Source organism: Musa acuminata, chromosome BXJ2-2 (assembly GCF_036884655.1).
Source record: "Musa acuminata AAA Group cultivar baxijiao chromosome BXJ2-2, Cavendish_Baxijiao_AAA, whole genome shotgun sequence".
NCBI lineage: Eukaryota > Viridiplantae > Streptophyta > Magnoliopsida > Zingiberales > Musaceae > Musa > Musa acuminata.
This window is the reverse complement of record NC_088339.1, coordinates 24,362,514-24,385,128: the sequence shown is the minus strand read 5'-3', so window position 1 is coordinate 24,385,128 and position 22,615 is coordinate 24,362,514. Positions and strand designations below refer to the sequence as shown.

At 37.6% G+C, this 22,615-nt stretch overlaps 3 protein-coding genes and 1 pseudogene across 9 annotated transcripts; 3 read left to right on the top strand and 1 right to left on the bottom strand.

The window, feature by feature from the left end:
- Positions 1 to 523: 523 nt before the first annotated feature.
- On the top strand, positions 524 to 7,433 carry LOC135605493 (histone deacetylase 6-like). The gene is made up of 6 exons (XM_065095652.1): positions 524 to 1,216; positions 3,840 to 4,280; positions 4,363 to 4,505; positions 4,875 to 4,965; positions 5,051 to 5,190; positions 6,998 to 7,433. Exons 1-5 carry the CDS (start codon positions 593 to 595, stop codon positions 5,156 to 5,158), a joined length of 1,407 nt encoding a protein of 468 aa, XP_064951724.1. The 5' UTR covers positions 524 to 592; the 3' UTR covers positions 5,159 to 5,190; positions 6,998 to 7,433.
- Positions 7,434 to 9,175: 1,742 nt separating this feature from the next.
- LOC135605492 (AP-1 complex subunit mu-2-like) lies at positions 9,176 to 12,758 on the top strand. The gene is made up of 11 exons (XM_065095651.1): positions 9,176 to 9,528; positions 9,675 to 9,821; positions 9,904 to 9,966; positions 10,057 to 10,233; positions 10,323 to 10,426; positions 11,402 to 11,509; positions 11,589 to 11,685; positions 11,803 to 11,900; positions 12,010 to 12,151; positions 12,250 to 12,372; positions 12,471 to 12,758. The coding sequence occupies exons 1-11, from the start codon at positions 9,400 to 9,402 to the stop codon at positions 12,567 to 12,569; spliced, it is 1,287 nt and encodes a 428-aa protein (XP_064951723.1). The 5' UTR covers positions 9,176 to 9,399; the 3' UTR covers positions 12,570 to 12,758.
- Positions 12,759 to 13,028: 270 nt separating this feature from the next.
- On the bottom strand, positions 13,029 to 15,499 carry LOC135605491 (probable prolyl 4-hydroxylase 7; annotated as a pseudogene).
- Positions 15,500 to 16,891: 1,392 nt separating this feature from the next.
- Positions 16,892 to 22,542, top strand: LOC103973535 (uncharacterized). 7 transcript variants are annotated; one of them, XM_065095648.1, is made up of 10 exons: positions 16,973 to 17,114; positions 17,347 to 17,501; positions 18,020 to 18,151; positions 19,125 to 19,208; positions 19,292 to 19,380; positions 19,482 to 19,556; positions 19,656 to 19,768; positions 19,841 to 20,044; positions 20,129 to 20,197; positions 22,169 to 22,542. In XM_065095648.1, exons 3-10 carry the CDS (start codon positions 18,053 to 18,055, stop codon positions 22,273 to 22,275), a joined length of 840 nt encoding a protein of 279 aa, XP_064951720.1. In that variant the 5' UTR covers positions 16,973 to 17,114; positions 17,347 to 17,501; positions 18,020 to 18,052; the 3' UTR covers positions 22,276 to 22,542. The 7 variants fall into 7 exon arrangements, with proteins under 7 accessions (XP_009386407.2, XP_018676774.2, XP_018676771.2 ...); XM_018821233.2 differs by lacking the exon at positions 17,347 to 17,501 and having other exon boundaries at positions 16,964 to 17,114; positions 19,128 to 19,208; XM_018821232.2 differs by lacking the exon at positions 17,347 to 17,501 and having other exon boundaries at positions 16,964 to 17,114.
- The last annotated feature ends 73 nt before the right edge of the window (positions 22,543 to 22,615 follow it).

Sequence of the window (22,615 nt, the reverse complement as noted above, 5' to 3'; positions counted from 1 at the left end):
AAAAAATAATAATAATATTTTTGAATAATTTTTTAAAAAATTTTAAGTTTAAAGGTAACGGAGACTATATTCTTTTTTCTTCTTTTATCGTTGCTCTTCTTGATCACTATTAGAATGAACGATATATCATTTAGGGTATAGATCATAAATTTTAATTTTATAATTAATTTTTATCACATAATTATATTATTCTAAATTTACTCGTTGAAAGTTTATTTCCTTACTTGGATGTACTTTTTGTTAAGAAAAAAATTATTCTAATATGATAAAATGCCAATTATAAAATTTTCTGACTTTAGAAAAAGAAGGAATTTATTGTATGGACTGAAAAAATAAAATAAAATTGATAACAATATCTAATTTTATGAAGAAAAAAAAATCGATTGATCATCCTAAATCAATTGTGTATTATTTGATCATAAAAAAAAAAGAGACTAAAAGAGTGTGTCTTTAGAACACAGCCCAACGCGCCCATGGTTTTACTTACCGGTGTCCTTTGATCTGTTCTCCCTCTTATTTAGCCGCCACCACCCGAATCCCATTGAGCCAAAAGCCTCGCCTCGCCCAGCTCGAGTCCAGCGACCTCACTGGTATGACGATAGCGTCGTCATCGGGGGGGGCGGCTGCTGGCGGCGGCGGCGGGGAGGGGGCGTCGCTGGCGTCGGCGTCGTGCGTGGACGGGGGAAGGCGGCGGGTGAGCTACTTCTACGAGCCGACCATCGGGGACTACTACTACGGGCAGGGGCACCCGATGAAGCCCCACCGTATCCGCATGGCCCACAACCTTGTCGTCCACTACGCCCTCCACCGCCTCATGGAGGTCTCCCGCCCTTTCCCCGCCTCCGCCGCCGACATCCGCCGCTTCCATTCCGACGACTACGTCGACTTCCTCGCCTCCGTGTCCCCCGCCACCGCCGCCCTCGCCTCCGCCCAGGCCCAGCCCTTGTCCGACCCCGCCTCTGCCTCCGCCTCCTCCCGCCAACTCAAGCGCTTCAACGTCGGAGAGGACTGCCCCGTCTTCGATGGCCTCTTCGAGTTCTGTCAGGCCTCCGCCGGCGGCTCCATCGGGGCCGCCGTCAAGATCAACCGCGGCGACGCCGACATCGCCATCAATTGGGCCGGCGGCCTCCACCATGCCAAGAAGTGCGAGGCTTCTGGCTTCTGCTACGTCAACGACATCGTCCTCGGCATCCTCGAGCTCCTCAAGTACCACAGGGTAAGTCTCTACTAGGTTTAGTGTTGATTGATGTTCCTTCTGTCTTCCGTTGTTATAAACCACTGCTCTGAGATCAGTAGTTATTGGAGATTTAAGCTGGTCACGAGGAAATAAGGTTTTATATTTGTTTTAGTACCCCTTTCTATTGGAATCTTTAAATTAAAAAACTTATTTTTATGTCCTATTTCAGACAGAACCAATTGATCTGAAAATTTTGAGCCTTAAATAGCTCGATTATGCTGGGTAGCACTTGATATTTGGTAGGGCATCTTGACAAAGTAAAACGCAGAGGGTTGCTATGGTTTCTGAAGAAACTTTATTTTCCTTGCATTTTTTCCTGTTCAGAATGTCATATCCTTTTACATATTTCAGACATCCCTTAACTTGATCCTATGTTTTATGTTCTTATCTGCTTAAAATGCTGTTAGTATGATCATCTCGAGCTCTAATTGGCATTTAAAAATGGAATAATAGGTTTTGTTTCAATTTCTTGCCATTTACTTAGATTTTATTATTAGTATGTTTTCTCCTTGCATCAACAACAAATGCAACAACTAAGGCCTAAGGTCCCAGCTATCTTGAAGATCTAGTTCTTTTCTGCCATCGAGCTCTATCGGTTCTAGGTTAAGATCCATCAAATATATTTTCATTGCTTCTAGAAGTTTGGTCTTCCTCTACCCTCCTTGCTTTCCTGACCCTATTTGACTCACAAGTTCAACCAGTGCATTTATAAATCTCCTTTCTACATGTCCATATCACATAAAATGATTTTCCCTTGTTCTGTCTTCGACTAGAACCACTTTAAAATGTTTTATAAAGTTCAAACTAATTGGTAGAGATAATTCCCTTAAGATCTGTTAAAATTTTCGATTGTTTGTTAGCCATCTAATGCAATTCTCTCTTTCAATTCATTTTTTGGTTGACACTTGACAGTAAAAAATAATTGAACTGTAAGCACATAATTCATCTCAGCATCCTCGTGTTAGTAATCCCAGCTTTTTTTATATGTATTTTCCTAATTTCCATTTTTTTTTTAATTCGTAAGGTGTACCTTGTCTCACTAATTCAAAGGTAGATAAAGCAAGAGTCGAGGGTCGACAATGTCATAATTTTTTAAAATTTGTTTTCTGTTATCAGCTAGTAGCCTAGCAGTGAAATTTAAACATTCATATCGATGCATGTTGGTGACCTGTTTCCTAGCACTTAACTGATACTGTGTTGCATCATACAAAGATGCTGCATCGATCCTCTACCTCGCCTTGTTTTGATCAAAACAAACACATGATATCATCTTGTGCTAGGCTCTAGACCAGCAAAACATTGGATGCTAGATAACATAATAATCTGGCACTTGCTATTCCTCTGTCATCTCTTTGGTTGATTAACACTACATAATATCATCTTCTGCAATATGGATTTGGAAACTCTGGAACTATTTCCATTTTTATATTCTGTATTTATTTCTGCTGTAACTGGAATGCCATTTTTTGTGGTTGAGAAACACATTTGATGATCTTTAGGACTTGTTCAAGGAAACCCCTTTTCCTGTAATTTTTGGACATTAAGTGGTAAAGTGGCACTTTACTCGATTATATCTTTAGTAGTTCTAAATTTATCATATTTTCCTGTTCCTTTTCATGTTTAGTGAAGTATAGCAAACTCTTACTGCTTTTATATGTGAGTCCTTGATGATAGACAATGTTCTTGTTTGTTGATTTCTGCACCTTGGCTGTCTTCGTATTAACACTGAAAATCTCATAAGAACTTTAGGCATGTAATATCTGACCTGTCCATGCAGACCTTCATGACCTTCACAGTTCCACTTGGACCTGTGGCCATCAATTTGTAAAGAGATTGTCAGTTTATTTTGTCAACATCTTCAAGTGTAATGACTTCTAATGGCTCTCGTAGTAGATTTGGTTAGTTAACTGCAATGTTCTCTTATCCACCATAATTATGCTACTCTCTGGATGCCTATAAAATAATATGTTTAACATATCCTTAAAATTTGTTGTACCTACACTTCATATTGTTTCCTTGTTAGTTGAAATGGTTAGATATACAGTCATACTTCAACATGCAGAAGGGTGCTTGTGAGATCGGAAGCCATTTCTTTTATGCACAGAAGTCAGGATTATTCTTCCCCTAGACGTCATGATTGTGACATGGGAAAACTGCAAGGAAATAATCTTTTTGTTCTTGATTCTGCCATAGTTTTGTAGCATCTGTCCTTATATAAGATTTCCTTGTTAGTTGAAATGGTTATATGTACAGTCATACTTCACACTCAAAAGGTTGCTTATGATATTTGAGGCCCTGACCAAGTTACCACGGAACGAACTAACTAATGTGCCAAATCCCAAACACAGTTGATCCGAGTTCATTCTTCTAATAAACTCCATCTTTTTATCCGTTTGGACATATTACTTTAGTAATTATGGAGCATAAGAATGTACTATCATGTTCACATGCAAAGTTCGTTTTCATTTGTCATGACTATTGATGTGGAATGATAGTAACTACGGGGACCTTATCTGTCATTTAATAAATCACTTTTGATTTTGTTGTTTGTAATATGCTTTTTTGTATTCTATGTACTTGCACTAATTTGTTTGTTGGACAGCGTGTTCTCTATGTGGACATTGATATCCATCATGGAGATGGTGTTGAAGAGGCATTTTTCACGACTGACAGAGTCATGACTGTGTCCTTCCACAAATATGGGGACTTCTTTCCTGGAACTGGCCATATAAAGGACGTCGGATTTGGGCAAGGAAAGTACTATGCTCTAAATGTTCCTCTAAATGATGGGATGGATGATGAGAGTTTTCGGGGTCTTTTTAGGCCTATCATCCAAAAGGTGATGGCAGTTTATCAGCCTGATGCAGTTGTTCTCCAGTGTGGTGCTGATTCTTTGGCGGGAGACAGACTAGGTTGCTTTAACTTGTCTGTGAAGGGGCATGCAGATTGTCTACGATACCTTAGATCCTTCAATGTACCAATGTTGGTTCTGGGAGGTGGAGGCTATACAATGCGCAATGTTGCTCGCTGCTGGTGCTATGAGGTTGTGCTTGATATAGCTTTTGATCACTGAATCTACATCTGTAATTGGAGTTGTTTTTTATTAAAACATGTAACATTTGCAGACAGCAGTTGCAATTGGAGTGGAACCTGACAATCAGTTGCCTTACAATGAATACTACGAGTATTTTGGTCCTGACTATGATCTTCATATTCGACCAAGAAGCATGGAGAATAAAAATTCATCAAAGGAACTGGAGGACATTAGGTAATTGTCAGCTACAAATACATCTGTTACATGCCAAAATATTATCTTTTATATATTCTGTAAATATGCTATTCGGTTGAATCTACTAATTCATCATTTATCTGCAGTTGATTATGAATCGGTTTTTCTTGTCTTATGCACTGCACGTGTTGGCCGAGATGCTTCCTTTATTAGAAAGAAAACTAGAGCAACATAGATATTTTTTCATGATAAAAACAAAAAAGGCTAACAAAAGAAGTCAGTCTTTATTCATACTTGGTGCCTCATTTTGTGTGAAGCAACAGTTTCTTAGAGTCAATCTTGCTGTTGTAATGTCCATTCTTTGTTCTTTTTCATTATCAATTATGTTTATGTTTTTGTCATTTGCAGGAATATGTTAATGGATTACCTTTCGAAAATTGAACATGCTCCTAGTGTGCAGTTCCAGTCAAGACCACCTGATACAGAAGCTCCTGAGGAGGTGCATCCCTTCTGTAACCAAATTTACTGCCATATTTTTATTTCTTTAAAAGAAAATATGTTAACTTGAAATTGACATAATATAGGAAGATGAGGATATGGAGCACAGGATGCAACCAAAACTATGGAGTGGCGAGTATTATGATTCTGACTCTGAGGAGTGCCCGAAGCCTGATCCTGAAAGTGTACCATGATTAATTAACCGTCAACCGACTCTACTATTTAGGTAATCCATGTTTTTCATATTTAAATTTATCCTTGCCTTCAAGACTCATTTGATTGTTTTTCTGTTACTCTCCCTGGCAGCAGTGTGTCCACCTTAAAAACTTATTTTCCACTTCAAAGATGAAAGTCTAGTGGCTTTAATATGTATAATTGTGAATTTGTTGTAACTCTTCTTCTCTTAGATGTATCATGTAGGTCAACATAAATAAGGAATTTGTCGATATATTTAACTCCTATAAGAACATGGCATAAAAACTAAGAGTTGGCTAAGAATTACTGAGAGCAAGTGGCTTTTGGCCTTAAGATATGGGAGGAGATGGTAGTTTGCCTCAGTGCAGAAGTCTGTCATGTACTAGGTAAGAAGCTATGTTAATTAATCACACAACATCAATACAATCTTGTTGGTTATAACAGTAATTATCTACCGATGCCATTTGTAGGTCCTGGGGCCCTGTTGGTTGTTTTCACTTCATTTAGGTGCTGAGCAGTCGTGCAATCGACTAATATAGGGTTCAAAATTACATGTTGTTAAGGCTCACTGAATGATTAATTTTAAGTGCAACAGGGAGGAACCATATCTACATTTTTTCTTGGCTGATAACCTGCGATGATGTCACATGGTTTTGGACTCATGGCCTATTGATATGCAGACATGGTCATAATAAAAAAAAGTTTTGTGAGATGAATAAGCTTTCTACTGTAGGAAATAAAATGTGCCTTCAGAGATTTAGATAGCTTAAACATATATTCATAGAAATCCTAGGGATCCCATACATCTCTGGATGGATGATTGTGGTTATTCTGTATCAAGTACATTTGCAATAAATTGATGATGTATCCAATAGAGTTTTATGGATAGCGACATTCATGAATTTTGTGGAGCTTTCTCATTGACAGAATCAATCTTTATATCTGTTATATGCTGATGGATCATACTTAGGTAATTATAGTATTATTATGAACCCAACAACCCTGTACTATAACTATAGTCTAATTATTATAAAATAATCAGAAATCCCAAGTACTGGCCAACAACTCTAAAACAATCATAAACCGTCAAAGCAAAACCATTACAGCCCTCATCTTAGACATCGCCGTTCCCAGTTTCAATGCCAGTTTCATTCCGTGTTATTTCAGGTTTGGATGTCTGATTAATGTCATATTTAAGTTTTTTTTTTTTTACTTGTATTATCCAGCCACAATCACCAAGAAATCCTGCTTTGTTAAATAGTCCAAACCATGCCAAATTTGGCACAAAACCAATACTAAGTGCAGTCCAGACACCAAAACTGATTAGGGTTTGGATAAAAGTGATCTTACTGAAAATTAGTTACTTGCAAGGTAGAAGTATGAACTATCAAAATTAGTTGAACAGGATGCATGCAAGATGAATCTGATATGAGTAAAACATGATCAAATAAGTCAGCTGAGGTCTTGGTTCTCAATCAGATTATCTAAAGTTGGTTCCACTTCAACCCGAAGTAGACCTCACAGGCATCAAGGCCTAGACTGTTGGTTCCACTTCAACCCGAAATAGACCTCGCAGACATCAAGGCCTAGACTGACATAGGTAGCTGCTTTGGCTGCATTATTTCAATTACAAACTACTTGATTTTTTTTTTTCTAGATTGTAGAATTAAGTCATATTCCTTTATTTCTAGAACTTTTGCCCGTAGAGACTTGGTTGTACCTTTTCTTCATCTATATTGTCCTGCAATTATTTCAAAGCTTCAAATGCATTGATTTCAGACTATGGACATAGTCTCATATCGTAATTAAAATGGAGTTTTCGTGTGTTTCTGATGCAGGATGTCATAAATTATGTAGCAGATGAGTTGACCAAGCACCTCAAAATTAGTGTTCTATGTCGATATTTATCGAGCAAGTACGTCATCTTATTCGACATTAATGCTCATCGCTGTCGTTAGAGCCAGAATGCCTTCCTTGGGGGTTAAAATCAGAGTGAGAAACAAGCTTGTTGTTGCTCAAAATGGGATACCATCAAGCTCATTGTTGATTAGTGAGGAATGTTATGAACACAAAGATGTGTATTCATTTGCGCCAACTTTTCTTCTTTGAGATAGTAGAACTCTGTCAAGATTTACTCTGAGAACTGTAGCTTCTTGTTATGTTCCCAAATGTGTTCGATGAGGAATGTTGTTTTGATGAGGATATTTTAGATTATTGGAATTAGGGATGTTGATTTCGGATAGGATAAATGAGACATTATATGTGCATGTTTAATCTGAAAAATGTCATTGTATGACCTATTCACAGTATAATTTGGTTATCAGATGTTTGAGTCGGATTGAGAATAGATGTGAATTTAGACAAGAAGATGATTAAATTTTTTGAATTAACACCTTCCTCAAGAACAGAAATCATTTTACTGGGCTTCAATTTTAACGAGCATATCTTCCATCTTATGTGGTATTATTACTAATGTTGATTAGATAAACTACACCCCCAAGCTACCAAAGTCTTATCTTTGTTGGCTTCATTCCGCATACATCCTCATTTTACATGAATCATTTCCGAGCTTTAAGTTTCTTTTTAGTTTAAATTATAAGGCATATCTCAACAAGACTTGATCATGGTTTCAGAGCTTTTCAGTTTTGTGGATGATGGAATTGGAACAGGATGAATTCAAAACCAGAGTCAAGTCTATTGAGGAGGAAGGACATGACACCAGTGACATGGCAGAGGCGGCACACGGAGAAGCGGAGGTGCTCTGAGGCAGTCGTGGGTGGCAATGACATGAGTAGAGTTTGGAACAAGAAAGGCGAGGATGGACTTGGCGTAGGAGGAGGGGAGGAGCATGTCAGTAGGGGTCCTGATGGCGATAGGGAGTTAGCGGACGGGGTTGGAGAGGGAGGTTGAGAGAATGGGAGAGAGAGCATAATGGCAGGAGGAGGGAAATCGGGTGGTGTCGTAAGCCTCTGCAATTTCCAGCGAGAGCGAATGAGGGGGAGAGGGAACAGAGGATGTCAAAGAATGAAGGGGGAGATAGAGGAGGTGCAGTGATAGTCATGATTGGAGTTTGGCTTTCTAATAGATGGATCCATAAAAAAAACTGACTCGATTTTAAATAGTTGAAATTGGAATCGAATCGTGATATAATCTAATCTTAATATGAAATATCAATATGTTGTGTGAATCTTGAGGAGATGCCACCTATGTCTATTCCTATTAAATCTTGGTGGAGTTAATTTTTTAGGACTAATTATAAATTATCCCAGCTAGTTATCTTTAGTATTTCGATCTTTATACTTTAAAAAATTACATTGACATATTTATAATTATAAAATTAAAATATTTAGATCTATTTACCCTAATGACGTTAGTTTTATTAATACAAACATGAAAACAAATGACAAAAATATAATCTTAACGTTCTAGTTTATGATGGGTTGGTTGTGGACGAGGAGAATGACGATGATTGGTGAAGGTCGCTTTGTATTTGACATCGTTAAAGTTACCAAGTAATCATTTCATTACTTTATATCTATGTCGATGTCGACGTAATTACTGATCGACAAAAAGATCGTCAATGTAAATATCGAGTGGCGTCGTTCTATATTTACGTCGACATAGTGCTAAGTAACTATATCAATATTTAGATAGATGCTAACACAAATATCCATATAAAGTGACCCTAATCTCTTGTTATCACTCATTCTTATCCACAATCGTTACTCGTGGCTCTCAACGATATTATCGTCTACCATCGTTAATTAAAATATTAAAATTACTTAAATAAACTTAGATATTTTAACTATATAGATGTCAATATAATTTTAAAAAAGTTAAAGATAAGATAGTAATGATAGCTAACTACAGATAAGCTATAATTACCCCCCTCCTTTTAGTTTTAACTCTAGTGCGAATCTCAACGAGGAACATCAAGATCGTGCGCGAATCTTGACGAGACAGCTTATGTGTTCATTGTCATTTTTGCTCCCATTTCTCACGCCCACAAAACTGAAAGTATTGGCAATAAAAAAAGGAAGAAAGAGGGCTTCGTTTCGTACGTCCTCTCGAGATCTCTCTCTCGCGTCGGTGGATTCTTCGGCTTCTTCTTTGATCCTTCCTTCCCGCGCGATTGGAGGAACTCGAGGGAGGGAGAGACTGATCAAGAATGGGTAGCGAGCCCAGGTCTGGATTCCTATCCTGATTCCCCTCCTTGGAAGGCACCGCCTCGCCCTCGTTAATGGCGGGCGCCGTCTCGGCGCTGTTCCTGCTCGACATCAAGGGCCGCGTCCTCATCTGGCGGGACTACCGCGGGGACGTCTCCGCCGTCCAGGCCGAGCGCTTCTTCACCAAACTCATAGAGAAAGAGGTATACCCCCGTATCTAGCTTCGATCTCTTTCTCGTTCCCTTTAGATCCGTCCACTTTAAGGAGGATTGATGGATCTGGCTTGTTCCGTCGATTTTTTTGAGGAAAAAAAAAAATATAATCTTGAGTTTGGTTTCGATGATGACAGGGGGATCACGAGTCTCACTCGCCCGTGGTCTTCGATGATGGGATCAGTTATATGTTCATTCAGCACAACAACGTGTTCCTGATGACGGCAGCTAGGCAGAACTGCAATGCTGTCAGCATCCTCCTCTTCCTTCATCGCGTCGTTGATGTGAATTCTCTTAACGATCCATGGTTATTTTCTTTTTCAAATCACTGCTCCTTTTCTTTCTATTTGATCATATGCATTGCAGGTTTTTAAACATTATTTCGTAGAGCTGGAGGAGGAATCTTTAAGAGATAATTTTGTTGTTGTGGTAAGTGGAAAATCGGATATATAACTTGATTTATGCTGGTTGGTCTCGGTTGTGTTAAGAAAAAAATAATCCATTGTGTAATGTGAACAGTATGAGTTACTCGATGAGATGATGGACTTTGGGTATCCGCAATACACCGAAGCTAAGATTCTTAGTGAGTTCATTAAGACAGATGCATACAGAATGGAAGTCACACAGAGGCCACCAATGGCTGTCACAAATGCAGTTTCGTGGCGCAGTGAAGGCATACGGTACAAGAAAAATGAAGTAGGTCATTCATACCTGTTTAAGGGTACCTTTGGTCATTGTTCGCTAAACCTTGTGTGATGAAGTAGATTCTCTTCTTTCTTTCCTAGGTGTTCTTGGATGTTGTCGAAAGTGTCAATATTCTTGTCAACAGCAATGGACAGATTATCCGTTCAGATGTTGTTGGGGCATTGAAGATGAGAACATACTTGAGGTGCAATATTTTTTCCTTATCTCTCCCTTCATCTTAAATTATTCAATAGTATGTTGCCTAGATTCTTCACCTAGTTTAACAATATTTATAAGTTTGTCTGTCTGTATGTTATATATCCTTTTAACCTACTCACTACTTTTTAGCATATTGTCCTTTTGGACTACTGATGAAATTCCATAGTTATATTTATATTAACGTAAAATTGCATGGAGACCATGAAGAAAAAGATACTATTTTAATACTTTATATGGACAAGAGTACAAATTCGTCCGTTGACTTGTTCCATCAACTTATAAATAATTGTCATATCTTTAACATACTTGACGCGAATTAACATATGAAAATGAAAGGACACTGCATGACTTCTTTAAACCCTTCATTTGTCTCTATAAAGAAGATTTTTTTAATTTGCCTAGTGATTGGAATGCTGAGCAAAACACTTCCCAGATAATTTAACTTGTGGTAGACATAGCAATTCATTAAAATCTTTTGGGTTACTTTGGTAGAAATGGAACTATATAAGGAAAGAAAATTTTAGTACCATATATCTATTAATATTTGACTGAAAATTCCTGTTTGAACTAACATTCAAATTCATGTACAAGAATACAACCATCAATTATTCAACTCTTGTATAAGTATCCATCACTGTTTTTAGGTGAAAATGATTTTAGACAGATTGTCTCAGTTTTTTTGCATCAAGTGCCCATCAATTGGAAGAAAACTTGTGCACTGAAACTCTTTATCGTGGATAATGGTATTTCTCCCTCTTCTGAAAAACAAGTGTTTTTAATTTTCTCTTTTTTTAAAGTAGTGCACCTGAAAGTACAATTTCATTTGATAACTTCTTCAGATTTGCCTAAAATACTAAAGCAGAAGTTCACATGGTGAATGATAAGTGGAATATCATTTAGCTATTATCATTTATTCTGGAGATTGATTTCTATACCAATAAATTATGCTTAATCTGTGCAGTGGAATGCCTGAATGTAAACTTGGGCTGAATGACCGGGTCCTTTTGGAAGCTCAAGGTAGAACAACCAAGGGGAAAGCCATAGATTTAGATGATATCAAATTTCACCAGTAAGTGGTCTTCTCACTTTTTGAGGTGCATGCGATCACATCTATATACTGAATGTCGAACACTTATACTATTTGTAAGGTGTGTACGCCTGGCACGGTTTGAGAATGACAGAACAATATCTTTCATACCACCTGATGGAACTTTTGACCTAATGACATACAGACTCAGCACTCAGGTTACCCTGGATTTACAATTTTGTATGGAATAGAGTTAAATTTTTGGATTTTGTTTGATGGATATTTTTTGCAATCAGTTATTATACTCATGTTTCCTTGTCACCCTGGTCACTTAGGTAAAACCTCCCATTTGGGTTGAGGCTCAAGTGGACAGACACTCGAGAAGTCGCATAGAGATGATGGTGAAAGCAAGAAGTCAGTTCAAGGAAAGAAGGTGCTAGTTTACTTTCACTATCATACATGAAAGCGCTTTCTGTTGTACTTGTTATAGTTCATGCCATCGATTTCCAACAAGCTCATGTTATCGTCTCATTTCCATACAGTACCGCAACAAGTGTGGAAATCGAGCTACCTGTACCTTCAGATGCCACCAATCCCAGCATTCGGACATCCATGGGTTCTGCTGCATATGCACCTGAGCATGATGCACTGGTCTGGAAAATAAAATCTTTCCCTGGTGGCAAGGTATGAGATGCAACTTTATTTCCCAGATAAATAAAAAGATGGCATCCATCCAAGTTTACAACCTAGGCAGTTTGTTCATGATGCTCATTTGGTTCTAGGAGTACATGTGTAGGGCAGAATTTAGTCTTCCCAGTATAACTGCAGAAGATGCAATTCCGGAGAGAAAGGCTCCTATCCGTGTGAAGTTTGAGATCCCATACTTCACCATATCTGGCATACAGGTATTTTGGTGTTCCTTTTTTTTTCTTCTTTTTGCAACAACTGATGGACTATATGGACGAGTAGTTTACGGATGCATTGTATTTTGGCCTTTTTTTAGGTCCGGTATCTGAAAATTATCGAAAAGAGTGGATACCTAGCCCTTCCATGGGTGCGGTACATCACAATGGCTGGCGAATATGAGTTAAGACTCATCTAGCTTGCCTTCCTCTGCTGTTTGGCGTTCAGAACCTAGCATACAAAACTTCAAGGCCCTGGCTTGTGCAGTAGAAAGGTCATCTAAACAGCATTGTTTCTGCTTTCTAGTTCTTCTAGTGTCTTTTTGATAATATTATTTTGTATGGATGCATTGCATTTCCAAAAATTTAATTGTTCATTTTTCCTTTGAGTAACTTGATTATGGTCTGTTTCCTCATATTTTTCTTATGTTCCATCAGTAACAAAATATTCTTAGAAATAAATAAATGATGTTTCTAGGTTGAATAACTCAGATTGTGCCTCTGTTTCCCTTTAATGTGTTTTTTTAGCACCATGTGTTGACTGGAACTCCGAAAAGTTCAGTTAGAAATCAACTGAAGCATATCATAGATGAAGCTTTGAATTCCATGAGCATTACACACAGAATATTAGCTATATAGTACATTATTGCAAGCCTGCATTAAAATCTGTTCATGTATTTTTCATTTGCCATTAGTAAGTGGTATGAGTACAATCAAAATAATATTCATGCTAAGACTATACCACAAAAAATGACCTACAAAGAGCATACATGGCAGCTCTTTCTACAGAATCCAGGTGAGTCATTTAAGGCGGATTCTTCACACACACTCCGTCTGCAGCCCACTGTGGGCAGAGAACGTTCTCATCTACACGTCCCTCTCTTGACCTCTGCTTCTCTGGCTTGTCAAAAGACCTCACATGAATCCACTTTGTTGCCGACCACTTCTCGCCTTCTATCACAGGACAGCTTCCATGCAAACTGTCAGGATCTGTTGTTGCATCAGGGCGAAGGCTAAAGAAGAGCAGAGCATCACCTTTTTCAGGTTTCACTGCATAGACAAAACACTTTTAGATTGTCCTTGATCGATGTTAACAGAAGTTAAGACAGAAATTTACTATATCCAATCTGAAGCAAGATAAGCTATCAAACGACATTTACCTAAGATGGTCATGAAATATATATATATATATATCCTATGAGATGCTCTAAGATGAGTTGAATCTGTAATTACCCGAATAGCCATTTTTTTGCATCAGATTGCAGAATGTGGATATAAGACGACTTCTGCACTGTGACCATTAGTGGCATTCTTACCTCTGAGTTGGGCAAGATAGTCTCTCCATCTTTCTGAACATTGGATAGGTACATCAATACTGTGGCAACTCGGTGACCTTCAAGTTCTTGATTGGTTTGATCATGAAAATAATCAAAATGTGGCTCATAGTGAAGTATTTGCATGGACTCAGCATTTTCTAGTAAACGGTCGAAGAGAGGGCAGGCCATTGTGTGAACAATTAGGAAGAGATAATATGAATATTTACTACTGTGAAGGGAGATCTATAACCTTCTGGAAGAAAGGTCCAAGCCGCAATCCTTCTCTCACACCAATTTCATCCTTCAAAGAAAAAAAATGCATTAGCTTTTGGTGTCAGCCAACAGTTCGAGAAACTTGTATTGGTCATAACAGACGAAGCAACCAGCTGGATGATCAAAGCCAAACCAGGTAGTGTTTAGAAAATTTCTATGCATTGCAAGCATGCTATAGCTCAGTTCTAGCATGCCAGTCGTTTGGATAAAGAATATCTGATTTGAGATACCTTTGCTTAGATCTGCTCTACTCTTATGTCTATGAAGAAGAGAAATGCAAGACAGACAACCCCCATGGATTTCACTAGTATCCTACAACTCCACAAGCCCCCATGTAGAATAATGTAACATATTAATCTGGGAAACCTGAAGAGGGAACAGCAATCAGTTGAAATATTTAAGGCTTGTGATTCAAGAATGCATCATATTAAATAACCATAGATGTGAAAAGAAACACCCAAAATAGCCACCCAAACATGAAACTTTTTTCATGGTGCAAATGGTGAGGTTTATACCAACCTGTTTGACAGTTACTTGGTGTTTGAACACATTATGAGAAATTCATTTTATATTTGTTTGGTGAATTTCATTTTAGAGTTTAGATTTCCTACAGTAAAGACATAGGTATTTGTTCCAAAAATGGTGGGTCATCAATCTAATTACTTGCTAGACAAAGTTGAAGGGATGGAGAGTGGAAAGTGTCATCAACAAATCAGCAGTCATGGTGATCATATTCAAGTTAGCAGTCGACAATCTCCACTAACTTGGACGATCAATCTCCCTTATGGTGCATAGTTTCTTTTATCTTGCCTTGTCTTTGCCATGTAAATTGGATGTGTTGTCGGAGGAGTCTAATCTGAAATCTAAACAGCACTCGAAGCTTGGAAAGGAGGAACTTTTAGCGACTCAACTAAGAAAAAAGAAAGGATCTTTATGCTTGAGATCGATCGACAAGATTCACTGACAAAAATGAAAAGGGACCAGAAAGTCCAGAAGCATTGAATGATTGATTACCTGGCGCTTAGCAAGGAACATGCCCGTGCTAGTCCGAACCTCGCTCATCGCACTCTTCCCCGACTCATTGTCCGCGACCATCGATTTCTCCAACTTACCCTTAGCCTGGTTTCACCACGCAGATCATTAAATCCCGAAGCTGGCAACGGCAGTCAAATGCATTCTTACCAACGCGATGAGGTGATCGCATTCATCGTGGGAGAGGAACCCCATTGTACAGAAAGGCGATACCAACCAAGAGCCGCCCAAGTGAAAGATCGAGGCCATGCGGTAGAAGGAGAAGAGGGGGATTTGCCGAGAGGCTCCTCACCTGTGACGCCACGAGAGCTGGGTCACCCGGGTAGGATCGAAGAAATCGCCCTCCGCTCGGCCGAAAGACGATCCAAGAAGAGGGGCCGCGAAGAAGAAGAGGAGGAGGAGTAGGATGCGGGGAGAGAGAAGGGAAAGGCAGCAGTAGGGTCCTATCGCGAAGGAGGAGGAGATCTTCGCCGGTGGACTCGTGGCCGCCTTCCTCGAACACGGTGAGAGGTATTCATTGGAAATTAATGGCCTTCGCTTTGGTCTCTTAGAATGTACTAGGAACGGCTCTGTCAAAAACATCACGTACTCCTGCGTCGGATTACCGATGAACCAACTCAAAGCCCCGCCTTGTGATTGGAGGTGGCACCGCATTCTTCCGCGGGACCTACCCGGTAGACGTGCGAGTACTAGTCACAAGTGGCGAAAAGCATTTCTTGGCGGTTCGTTGCGGGTCGTTGGGGTGGAAGCATCTCGATACCTTCAGTCTTGAATCAGAATATATATATATATATATATATATATATATATATATATATAACAAAATAATCAAATTATCCCTATATGTTCTTTAATTATCTCAATCTTATGATTATTATGATGGTTTGATACTAAGAAAAGTATCTTGTAGGTATGAATTTGATATCTAAAGGGGCATATATGCAATACTAAAATATATAGGGTAAATATGCTATTTTTTAACTAAGTCACTGAGTAGGTGTAAATCTAACTCTCACAAATAATTACATTAATTAATTTGTGTTCATATTATATTAGATTTAAATAAAATTATTATATGTCTTTAAATAAAATATTTTTAAAAATATTATATAAATAACGTATACGACACTCACACATAAAGATAAAATAATTTTATTAGTTTGAATCTGAATGTCTTATATAATTATTTTATAATTTAATAAGATACAAATTTAGATTTTTTTTTGTTGATTTTCTTAAAATATAGATCAATCTAGAGAAAGATAATAAAACATATTAGATCGTATGTGATGTAGAATGAGTAGCAACATACTTCAGAGATAGAAAGAATGAAAAATAAAGATTTAATAAATCAATAATACTAAAATTATTAATAAATAAAAATTAGAAAAAAAAATATATTTTCTTAATAATGATTGAGGGTACAAAACCTCATTCAATATATTTTTCTTTAAAAAATTTTGAATAATATTTTTGATTGATAGATTTTTATTTTTTAGATTAAATCTTTGGTATGTTGTCATTATTAAACTTATTTGTCAAATCTCGATTATCATATCAATACATAAATTGATAATAAATATTTATTAATAATTTTATAATTTTCTATAACATGAAGGGTCAAACGAAAAAGATTGTGGTGCTGATTTGGTTTTAAAGCTTAAACAGTAAATAACAAATGAATATGCTCTATTTTAGGGATATATGGTAATATGTTGAATTTGCTAAATTAAGATGCATATAGTCATTAGAGGGAAGATTATTGTTAATACTATATAAAATACGGGGTTATATGAGAAAAACCAACAAAAAATATTTTGTTTGAGAAGCACATGGAGACATACATACATACACGTGTGTTATATACACGTATGTGTATTGTGTCTTTTGTGCTTGCGGTACTTTTGCTTCGACCTGAGAAGAACCCTTCCCACTCAAAACCCTACCCCTACCGGTCCCTGTGGCTTCGCTTCCCGTCGTCGGAGGAGCACCCTGTTAGCCATGGATAGGTACCATAAGGTGGAGAAGCCGCGGCAGGAATCGGCCATCAACGAGAACGAGATCCGAATCACCAGCCAGGGCATCATCCGCAACTATGTGAGCTACGCGACCAGCCTCCTTCTGGTATGTGTCTCGCTGATCCTATTCTGTAACTATCACTCGAGATTTAGGGTTTGTTAGCGGTGTTCATGCCTTTGATGATGGGGATTTCTGTTATACTTGATCCAATGGCCCATGGCTCTCTTCTTCCTAGGAAGGCATTATCTTAAGAGTGACATAGATTCCGAGGCTGGAATCAATCCTAAATCTCGAGAACTGCTTCATAATTCTGATATTATTGTTGTTGATTTCTGAGGTTGGGAATTCGATGGATGTTTTAACCATGTAACAACTGGTGTTGGAAGTATAGTATACAATTCATCTTCTCAATATATGGATGGAAGTACGAGTACACAGCTGATAATGAAGCTGTTGCCATTGGAGAAATCCTTCTTGACATGATTCTATTAGGTCAGAGCATTTTCATTCTTTTAGCTTTGAACCTTAATGTGTATGCCATGAAGAATAGATTCAGCAAATCCGTGATTGTTTCTTTCAGAAGGATAAAATTTTGTTTTGTTGAGATTGGCTTATTTTGACCAGCCATGTGGTCTCTTCTTTCCACTTTAACTTGTATCGTGACTGTATCTCACCAGTTGCCATCTCATTACTTGTAATATTCTTTTGGATAATCTATTCTTTGTCAGAGAACATAATTAGTAGGCAATCTTCATCGAACCACATTGCCATCATTTGTTTAAGAAAATAATAGCAAAAGAGTGTAGTTGAGCCATTTTTAGCAAGCATTTAATTCTCTCCAGTACACCCCTCACTGGATAATGGTTGAAAAGCCACATCCTATAGGCATGTCCTTTGCCGACATTGTGCTGACTAATCATTTAAGTACAATTGCTGGAAAACCCCTGTATCTAGAGATAACATGTGGAAAAAGATTCATGCATCTACTACGGGTTACGTTCTTTTTGTAGGTTGATCAATCATTTTGAGCAGGTGGATGGGTGATGATGGGGGTGTTGTGGCTTCCCTTTTCATTTTTGGACACGTGGTCTCTCGAAGGAAGTTTCGGGGCTCAAGATGGAAGAGGATCAGTTTGGTTTGAAGTAAATTGATAATTAATGGGATATGATTGAGCTACACTTTGCAAATATTTTATTTTCCTTGCATAAAAGAAAAGAAAGATTCAACTGAGACAAGCATATATAATTAGGAGTGTACATATCATCAAATGCATTTGGTTTTGGTGAAAACCTTGTGGAGGCATGAGAAATTTTGCCTATGCTGACTGATACGGGTCAAAAAGTTAAACTTTTGGGTCTAGCTTCTGCTTTAATTGTGATTGCTCAATAATTTGAGCTTCATTCGTGGGCTTAGTCTGTAAGAGTTTCATATTTCAAGTCATTCATTTATATGTAGTTCTCTATTTGCATGAATCATCTACATAAACATTAGTTTTATCCTTTTTTTGACATTAATCAGTTTTGGAGCTAAACTAAGAGTTAAGAAGAGTTTGTGAACAAAGTCTTGATAAAAGTGACCGAGCTGGTACTAGTCCTCTTAAGCTAGTACTAATTCTATCCTGTAAAATATATTTGAGAAAGGTTGTGCCTTAAAATTTGAATCTTAAAAGCCACTTAAAAGTAGAAACTTGTACCTTTTTGGTTCAATGTTAAGCTCTTGAACCAAGGACTAATGCCAAAGTTGTTCTAAACATGTTAAAAGAAAAATTAGAAGAAGGCAAAATGACAGGTTTTCTAGAGGAAGCAATTATGATCTCATAAACACTAGAATTAGCTGCTAGAATAAGACCCTGCATGAAAAACATATTTACCTATTTACATAAAGCATAGTGTCTCTTTTAATTTCATCTTTCTGTTGCTTCAAAGTTGAATAAGTAATCTGATTATAAAAAGTTTCTTTTCATTTTATACGCATGGCTCACTAAGTTGAGCGTGAGTACACTAAGTTGTTGTGACCCAGAGTAGATAGTTAAGTGAGACTTGGTACACATGCAAGTTCTGAAGATGTGAACCCTGAGTTCTTCTCTTTGATGATTACACATTATGGTTTTTCAAGCAGGAAAAACATGTTGGAGAGATTGTCTTAAAGGCAATGGGACAGGCAATCAGCAAAGCAGTGGCAATTGCCGAGATTGTAAAGGTTGGTTTTAGAAAAAAATTCCTTCTTTCTTAATTTTGTTTGAAGTTGTATTAATCTTCAGCTCCCATGTAATTTGATTGCAGAAAAGGATTCCTGGGTTATATCAAGATACTGCAATCAGTTCGGTCAGTATTACAGATGTGTGGGAACCTATTGAAGAGGGTCTTGTACCGTTAAGTTCTTGCTGGCTTTCATGTTCATAGATAATTACCTACTTTTATAATCTTTTTAAAGAGGTTTGTTTCCTTAAACTTTTGAAGTTTAATTGTTTAGTTTGGAGACGACACGTCATGTTTCAATGATTTCAATATCTTTGTCAGCCAGAGAGCTAAACAAGAACTCCCCTGGGTAAACCATTTGTCATTTTTCATGCTTCATCTCCAATATAGTCCACTTGGCAAGTTTTGTTAGGATATCTGCTTTGGATTTCTTTGCTTCCATTGGTAGGTACCAAGTACCTCTAGAGCAGCCAAAGCATCAGCAAAGATATCAACAACCACAACAATTTCAATGGCAACAGCAGATTCAACCAAAGCAAGCACAAACTCAACTTAATGAAGGTACACAGCTTAGATCTATTATTTTTTTTTTGTTGGTTGTATTGATTGATTTTCTATAAATGCTTGGTTAAGATTTTTATGCACGAGGACGTGGTAGAGGTAGAGGAAGAGGAAGAGGAAGAGGGAGGGGTTGGGGAAGAAGATATGGTGGCTATGGTGGATATGACAATAACCAGGGTGGATATGGCAACAATCAAGGAGGATATGGTGGCTATGGAAGATATGACAATAACAGTGGATATGGCAACTATCAAGGTGGATATAGCCATGATCGGGGTAACTAAGTTTACATTTTTTATTGTATTTAGAAAATATTGTTTTTAATACTTGTTAATTTTCTACAATTTTCTTTGCATGTAGATAATGGTGGATGGAACTCCAACTGGGGTCGAGGTGGTGGACGTGGTAGAGGTGGTTGGAATTATCGTGGTAACCTTGTTTGATCGTCTCTCATCTTATGCAGTGGTTTGCAGCATTGTTTGATTATCTACCTAAAGTGTACTTGAACCAAATGCAAGCTTATTAAGCTGTTATTTCATATGCCCGAGTGTGTCTAGGATCAACCAGAACAGTTGCCAATCTTGAATTTGTTTTAAAGTTGTCATGTTACAAGATCAAGAAAGTTCTATGGCAAAAGTATGTCAGATAATAACCATCCAACTCCATTTCCAATTAGTGTTCAGTATACGGTCGCATGAATGTGTTGTCACTTATTTGTATTTGTATCTGAATTATGTTCGATGAAACTTCCAGCTATAGATATGGACATGGGTTTTAAGCATATCCATGTCCAGATATCCAAGCATCTTACAACACCCATATTAACCCAAAGAATGATGTCATTTGATTGACTTGTTAAAGTCCTCTTTTCACATTTGCTTTGAAAGGCTCTTCGACATGTGCACCGTGATCAATAGGTTTTGATTAGTGTTTTGAGTATTTCTTGGGGGATATGTCCAGTTCTTTATACTTCATCTACATCCACTTGAATTGAATCTGAAACCTCTCCCTGTCCATTATAAACAAATACGGTTCCAAAATTAATATCATTGAAATTTACATCCACTGTTGAAAGGTGGATATTAAAACGAATTTTCCAAATGTGATTGGTGTCTGATGAATTTTCACCTTTGGTATGTTGTGCTCAAGTCAACACTTATAGATGTTTTGATACTTGTAACCACCGACAACTTTTCCTGTTTCTGAGCTTTCTTGTCTTGATTTTATACATACTTAGTCTCTACTAGGGTGAGGTCTTGATGGCAAGGTTGATCTTGGTTTTGCTGAAATGGAACTTTGATTGTACAGGCCAGAGGGCTTAGCTACATGAAGCCAGGTCATATTCTTCATAGCTGAGGCATGACATGACATATATATAACCTGATGATCAAGAGTCATGAGTATTATGTTAAAATTTAGACTGATTGAAGGCATGATCCTATGAGACCAAACCGTATTATTAATGTAAGCTGCTTGCACAGGCCTATCGAGGTTTTTCAGAAATGATTTGTCGATGCTGACTATGGAGAGGTGAGATAAAACCATTTGGAGCTGAAAGAACTTTACTCCCAATCTACATCTTCTAGGTTTATGATTGACGTAGTCAATCAAATAATAGGCAACATATCCTTTACTTTAGTCATTAGTGTATTTAATGCTTTGCAAGTTTTAGTGGAATTGCGATTAAAGACAAATAATACGTGTGTTTGGTATGATTGTGGTAAAATTTAGTAATAAAATGTTATAAAAAATTGGTTTACCGTGCGAAGTTTACTATTTAGTATCAAATTTTGGTCTGAGAGACCTCACATATGACTGTATCTAAGCATATTGGCTCGTAGCCTAGTTCTAGAGGTTCCCTTTATCAGCTATGGAACATTTTTGATTTTGTATATAGTCCACGTTTGACACCATGTTGATGGTTAAAAGCTTATCTAAACTGGACGCATGATGGGATAGCCAACCCTCAGCTATACTTGTATGTCATGAACTTGATTGAAATACTTCTAGAAATTTATAGAAAAGGAAGAAAGAAAGGAAGAGGATGATTTTTCAGTTGATAGTAACTATTTGGTAGACTTTTTGCTTGAATCTGGTTACTTTGTTAAGAACTTAATTATTTGGGTCGAAATGTTTACTATTCATGCTGCAGCCAGAGAAATATCTGTATCTCTTTTAAGGTTACCAAACCAGATGATCCTTGTGCTCTGATATTTCAACTGGCAGTCTTACCTTGTAGAATTGGATTTGCAAAATCACTTATGTTGGATAAAGCTCTTCCTATATTCTTAAAGAAAAGGAAAATTAAAGACGCTTTGTGTGTTCACTTTTGCTTTCCATAAATGTACTAGGTTGCCTTTAATATTATGCGATGACTAGGACAATTATTGAATGTGACAGGTGGAGCATATGGAGGAGGTAGAGGAGATGGTGGAAGAGCTGCTGGGAGAGGTTATGGTGGTGGTCGAGGAAGGATGGTCAACCGTGCTAGAGAAAACCAGGTCTAGTGTCATGTTGGGCTTGAAGAATTTAGAGAAGGGGTTATGCAAAGACTTATTTGGGGCATTAACTAGAGTAGGTAGTTTTTGCAAGAGCAAGCTCTGATGGCAAAAATAGTGGCTGCGTTTTCCTCCCCGTTTCATGTTTATGTTGGTTTCTCATAATTGTTACATTCTGCTCCTTTCTCTGCCCGTATGTCCATTAAACCATACCAGTGTATCCGAAAATTCTAATTCTTATAGCATGCCTGTAGAGTATCAGTTTTGCTCTTTCTACTCTGATCTAATTTATGAAGAAGATGTTCCAGATTAAGCCAGGCTTGCAGTTTGGAATTGTTGAGGACTGATT

What these genes read in the sequence shown, in the direction of transcription:
- LOC135605493 (XM_065095652.1), top strand. Translation starts at nt 593, where the DNA reads ATGACGATAGCGTCGTCATCGGGGGGGGCGGCTGCTGGCGGCGGCGGC. An exon ending in CTCGCTGCTGGTGCTATGAG is followed by an intron (nt 4,281 to 4,362) that starts GTTGTGCTTGAT and finishes TAACATTTGCAG; the next exon opens with ACAGCAGTTGCAATTGGAGT. An exon ending in AAGGAACTGGAGGACATTAG is followed by an intron (nt 4,506 to 4,874) that starts GTAATTGTCAGC and finishes TGTCATTTGCAG; the next exon opens with GAATATGTTAATGGATTACC.
- LOC135605492 (XM_065095651.1), top strand. Translation starts at nt 9,400, where the DNA reads ATGGCGGGCGCCGTCTCGGCGCTGTTCCTGCTCGACATCAAGGGCCGC. An exon ending in CATACAGACTCAGCACTCAG is followed by an intron (nt 11,686 to 11,802) that starts GTTACCCTGGAT and finishes CTGGTCACTTAG; the next exon opens with GTAAAACCTCCCATTTGGGT. An exon ending in AATCTTTCCCTGGTGGCAAG is followed by an intron (nt 12,152 to 12,249) that starts GTATGAGATGCA and finishes ATTTGGTTCTAG; the next exon opens with GAGTACATGTGTAGGGCAGA.
- LOC103973535 (XM_018821226.2), top strand. Translation starts at nt 16,992, where the DNA reads ATGGATAGGTACCATAAGGTGGAGAAGCCGCGGCAGGAATCGGCCATC. An exon ending in TGGATATAGCCATGATCGGG is followed by an intron (nt 20,045 to 20,128) that starts GTAACTAAGTTT and finishes CTTTGCATGTAG; the next exon opens with ATAATGGTGGATGGAACTCC. An exon ending in AGGTGGTTGGAATTATCGTG is followed by an intron (nt 20,198 to 22,168) that starts GTAACCTTGTTT and finishes TGAATGTGACAG; the next exon opens with GTGGAGCATATGGAGGAGGT.